The 5,240-nt window shown below is 43.7% G+C and overlaps 1 protein-coding gene across 1 annotated transcript; it reads right to left on the bottom strand.

Moving 5' to 3' along the window:
- Positions 1–3,358: 3,358 nt before the first annotated feature.
- LOC105995211 (sodium/potassium-transporting ATPase subunit beta-3-like) lies at positions 3,359–4,192 on the bottom strand. The gene has a single exon (XM_013028903.1). It carries the CDS (start codon positions 4,190–4,192, stop codon positions 3,359–3,361), a length of 834 nt encoding a protein of 277 aa, XP_012884357.1.
- Between the last annotated feature and the right edge of the window lie 1,048 nt (positions 4,193–5,240).

Below are 5,240 nucleotides of genomic sequence, written 5' to 3'. Positions count from 1 at the left end.
ACAGAATATAGTGCTATGGCTTACTAAGAAGATTGTGTTTTGGTGGTGCTGAGACTACATGCCCAGCATGTAGAGATAGGTCAGTTTCCCTGGGTTCCCAAGAGCAAGACTCCATAAGTAACTGTCTGGAGGTTAGCTTGGAGTCCCAGGACCACTTAGGCATATGACATTGGGATTCTACTGGTGTCACCTTGGTGGTCCAGCCATAGTTGAGGTCTTCTGAATTTCTATGTAGTTTCTGCACTTTGCTTTCTCAGCCCCTGTCCTGCACACATGCACCCCATCTTGATGCTGTTGACCCACCAACATTACTTGAGGGGTACTGAAGATAATTTGGGTGAAGTGACTGGCTAGCATACCTCATGACCTGCCAGAGTTACTGAATAGCCTATGTGCCTAGAGAGCATCAAGAGAGAAAATCTTTGCCATCATTATGGCCCATCTGACTGCCTCTGGTCATCTCCCTGGGATTACCTCCCTAGGCTCACAAGGTAAGGGGCTGGCAAAGATGTATTAGTAAAGTAGAGCGAAACAAGAGAAGTAAAAGGGGACAGGCTAAAATACCTTCTAACATCAAAGTATAAGAGCTCGGGGCTCAAGTGGGTGGTCCTCATTCCAGGAGTGTTTATACCTTCTAACCTGAGGGTTTCACTTTGAACTTTCGTAGATAAATGATCATGGGACAACTCTCAAGCATTCTACTACATTTCTATTTTGATAGTATCATCCAAATCTGGAGTCAGTGAGTCTAGATTAGCTTTACAATAAGAATCTTGGGACCTGAGTTTCTCCTTCTTGTGACCTTGAGCAGTCCTTTCTAGTGAAAGGATTACTGAATTACTCCTCTAAGCTCCTTTAAAAGGATACCTTGGCTACTTGTAATTTGATAAAAGGATTAACTTAACTTTTCCCTGCTGAACGAGTATTTAGGCAGTCAATATTTTAATCTGTTATGTGTAACTGCTCTTTAGAATTTAGAAGGTAGTCTGAGGGCCAGTGGTTTACACTATAATCATAGCTACTTGGGAGACTGAGAAAGGGAGGATGGTGGTTCGAGGCCAGCTTAGGCAGAAAAGTTCATTCTAGTCCATCTTCAAAATAGCCAGCAAAAAGCAGCGCTGAGGGTACGACTCAGTGGTAGCAAACAACATGAGTCCCTGAGTTCAAACCCTAGTGCTGCCAAAGTAGTAAGATATTTTACATATTATAACAATTTTCCAAGGCTGGGAAGGTGGCTCAGTGGCAGAGTGCTTGCCTCGGATGCATGAGACCCTGGGTTCAATTCCTCAGCACCACATAACCAGAAAAAGCTGGAAGTGGCACTGTGGCTCAAGTGGTAGAGCCCTAGCTTTGAGCTGAAGAACTGAGGGACAGCACTCAGACCCAGAGTTCAGGCCCCACAACCAACAAAAAAAAAACCAAACAAAGCCGGGCGCTGGTGGCTCACGCCTGTAATCCTAGCTACTCAAGAGGCTGAGATCTGAGGATTGCGGTTCAAAGCCAGCCCAGGCAGGAGAGACCGTGAGACTCCTATCTCCAATAAACCATCAGAAAACCGGAAGTGGCACTGTAGCTCAAGTGGTAGAGTGCTCGCCTTGAGCTGAAGAGCTGAGGGACAGCGCCTAGGTCCAGAGTTCAAGCCCCACGACCGACCAAAAGAAAACCACAAATTTTCCATATAATTTAATTTCGTAAAACGTTAGGTATATTAAATGTGTAGGTGATCAGGCACCAGTGGCTCATGCCTGTAGTCCTAGCTACTCAGGAGGCTGAGATCTGAGGATCGTAGTTTGAAGCAAGCCTTGGCAGAAAAGTCCCAGTGGGACTTTTATCTCCAATTAACCATCAAAAGCCAGAATTAGAGCTGTTGCTCAAAGTGGCAGAGTGGCAAAAGAGCTCAGGGACAGGGTCTAGGCCCTGAATCCAAGTCCTATTATTGACAACAAACAAACAAACAAAAAGTGTGGGTAGGAACAGGAGGGAAAAACTGGGAAAGAATGAGGGAAGGAGTTTTTGTCCAAAAAGAAGTGTACTCATTACCTGACATTTAAAACTGTAACCCCTTTGTATATCACCTTTATAATCACATTTTTTTTTAAAAAAAGGTTAGGTGTATTAATCCTAGCTAACCTAAAAATAGTTTCTCTGGATGTTGGTGGCTCACACCTGTAATCCTAAAGCCTGAGATCTGAGGATCATGGTTTGAAACCAGCCAAGGCAAGAAAGTCAGAGACTCTTATCTCCAATTAACTACCAAAAGCCAAAAGTGGAGGTGTGGCTTTGGTGGTAGAGCTGCAGCCTTGAGCAAAAAAGCCAATTACCTGCAATTCAGCACCTAAGAAAATTCTGTTTCATCTACAGTCTAAAAAAATGCCTTAATCTGTGAGATTCAATCCCAGCAGTAAAAATAATTCCCCTTAGTATTTTTATATGTTTTATAACAAAAACTTAGGAGTGTGTGTGTGTGTGTGTGTGTGTGTGTGTGTGTGTCCATGTCCTGGACTGGGGCTTGAACTCAGGGCCTGTGTGTTGTCCTGGAGCTTTTATAGGTCTGAGAACAGGATCTGAACTCAGTACCTGACACCTTCACTCATTGGCTAGTGCTCTACCAATTGAGCCATACCTCCCACCCCATTTCTAAGGTTTTTGCTCAAGACTAGTGCTCTATTACTTGAGCCACAACTCCACTTCTGGCTTTTTGGTGGTTAATTGGAGATCAGAGTCTCACACACTTTCCTGCCCAGGCTGGCTTTAAATCTCAATTCTCCTGATTAGTTAGAATTATAGACAGGAGCCGTCAGTCCCTTAGCCTAAATGTTGGATTCTTAATTCCAAAGTTCCAGACTCATTGAGCATTTGCTAAATGACTACACACAAAAAAGCAAGGTTGCACTTTCAGATGATATTTATTTTCTTTTACTTCTCTTTATATACAGAACTTCTCCACAGACATTTCTTGGCAAACCTAAAGCCACTTGATTTTGACAAAGTACCATTTAATCCCTAACACGTTGTTAGCATCAAAATCTAACAGTTAACCTGCGTTAAATCCATAAAGTATTTACACAGCACAGCACAGCAAACTTTACACACTTGGCAATGAAACCATAATACAAAGAGGGGGAGAGGCGAGACTCCCACTCCATCACTCAAAATCCGGTGATTACACTGGTTCACTGAGATCAGGGCACAAGGAGTGCTAGAGCTAAAAGTACACTATATAACCTCAGGGTCCTGTGCCACATCACCTTTCCTCACCCACTCTCACAATTCTACAGTATCAGATCCAGCTGATACTAATTGAACGCTCTCTGATCACACCACATTTGCTCTGTGGAGAAGACAATTCTACTTAAAATTATTCATTTAGTATGACTTTAAATGCAATTTGTCCCAAAAACTTGTCACGATTATCATGGTTTTTCAGGTTAGGTGATCCTTCAATTTTGCACTCGATGATGACTTCTTTTTCAATCCCGTTGGACCCAAAAATGACCTGGACAGCAACTAAGGGCTGTAGATAACCCCGGTGCAGTTTCTTTCCATAATATGGAAAATACTTCAAGTCTATAATTCCGTCCTTGGGGTACGTTGATAAGGTGGCAATGTTTTCATCCTTGGAAACACATCTTATCTTTGGTTGTCCTTGAGGCTTTAATCCGATGATTCTGTTCATTTTCACCAGGATGCACGGTTTTCCTTGGGAATAGCCAAACTCAGGATCACTCAGACCACTGCATGCTTCAAGTAACGAAACAGGAAACCGACATGCGTCATAAACTGGACCCTTCTGTTCAAAAAGTGCTCCGTCTGGACACGCTGTGAGATTCTGCTGTTCTTCTAGAGAATAAGCCTTCAGAAACCTTCTCAGGTCGTTCACGTATCCTTCATAAGAACGTGGGTCAGACACACTCAATGTATAGTCCAATGCGGTTGCTGGTTTTGGAAAAACCATAAGTCCCGGACTAACAATCTGGTCACGGTACTTTGGCATATCATCATTCAGCGTCTGCAGCATAACCCACATGGAAAACGTGAAGAGGGCTGTCAAGAACCCATAAAAAATCAGGTAGAAAAGCAAGAGCAAACCCCAGTTTTGGGGAGTGCGCCCCAGGAACTCCCTGGTGGTGGAGTTGTAGACGGTAAACTTCCTCTGGGTGCGCCGCTGGCTGGAATGCTCATTGTTCCTCATGGTAGATGTGAGGATGGCCGGTTGGCAAGCAGAGCAGCAGCAGCACGGAGTCTCTGCTTGGCCGCAGCGGGTGGCTTAAGCAGAGAAAGACTCCTCTCAGAGCTGAAGAGCCAACTGCCGCGGTACGGAGAGCACCGCAGCTGCTTGAACCTAGGGAGCCTGAAGTCCCGCCTTCCCAAAAAAGCCAATCCCTAAGCTGCTACTCCGCCTCTTCTCTTTCTCCTTTTTTCCCCCTTTGATTCCCTTATCTGGAGAGATACTTAGTTAATTTTTTTCTTGTTTTCTTCAAAGAGTTAAACAAAAGGGGTTCAGTTTAACATGTCCAGTTACTGTGTACAATGTATCTTGATGAGAGTCACTCCTTCCATTATGCTCTCCCTTAGCCTCTGTCTAGCCCATTCCCACCCAGAGATTCATCTAACTTTTCATGTTTTGAAAGAATCAGCTTCGAATTTTGTTGATATTCTGTTAAATTAAAAAAACCTATTTCATTGATTTCTGAAAATTTTATAGTATATGCGTGCTTATGGCTACATGGATCTAATTGGCTCTCCTTTTTTTGTGCCTCTCCTGGGAAATGAACTCAGAGCCTAGGAGATGTCCCTGAGCATTTTTGCTCAAGACAAGAGCTCTACCACTTGAACTACAAGCTCCACTTCTTACTTTTTAGTGGCTAATTGGAGATAAGGGTCTCAGGGACTTTCCTACCTAAACAGGCTTGAACCCCTATCCTCAGATCTCAGCCTCCTCAATTAGAATTACAAGTGAGAGCCACTGATGCCCAGCTAATTTGCTCTTAAAAGAAAAAATTTTCTAAAAAAGAAGCTTAAACAATTCAGTTAAATTTATCTAGTTTTAAAATATTCATGCCAACTTTACCTTATATATGGTGTATTCCCATGTATATCTTTGGGAGGGTGGGAAAAGGGCACAGAACTTGAGGGGGGATGCCGGGCGCTGGTGGCTCACGCCTGTAATCCTAGCTACTCAGGAGGCTGAGATCTGAGGATCGTGGTTCAAAGCCAGCCCGGGCAGGAGAGACCGTGAG

This window comes from Dipodomys ordii, unplaced genomic scaffold (assembly GCF_000151885.1).
Source record: "Dipodomys ordii isolate 6190 unplaced genomic scaffold, Dord_2.0 Scaffold116, whole genome shotgun sequence".
NCBI lineage: Eukaryota > Metazoa > Chordata > Mammalia > Rodentia > Heteromyidae > Dipodomys > Dipodomys ordii.
The sequence above is the reverse complement of the archived record's forward strand: the minus strand, read 5'-3'. Positions and strand labels throughout refer to the sequence as shown.

What these genes read in the sequence shown, in the direction of transcription:
- LOC105995211 (XM_013028903.1), bottom strand. Translation starts at nt 4,192, where the DNA reads ATGAGGAACAATGAGCATTCCAGCCAGCGGCGCACCCAGAGGAAGTTT.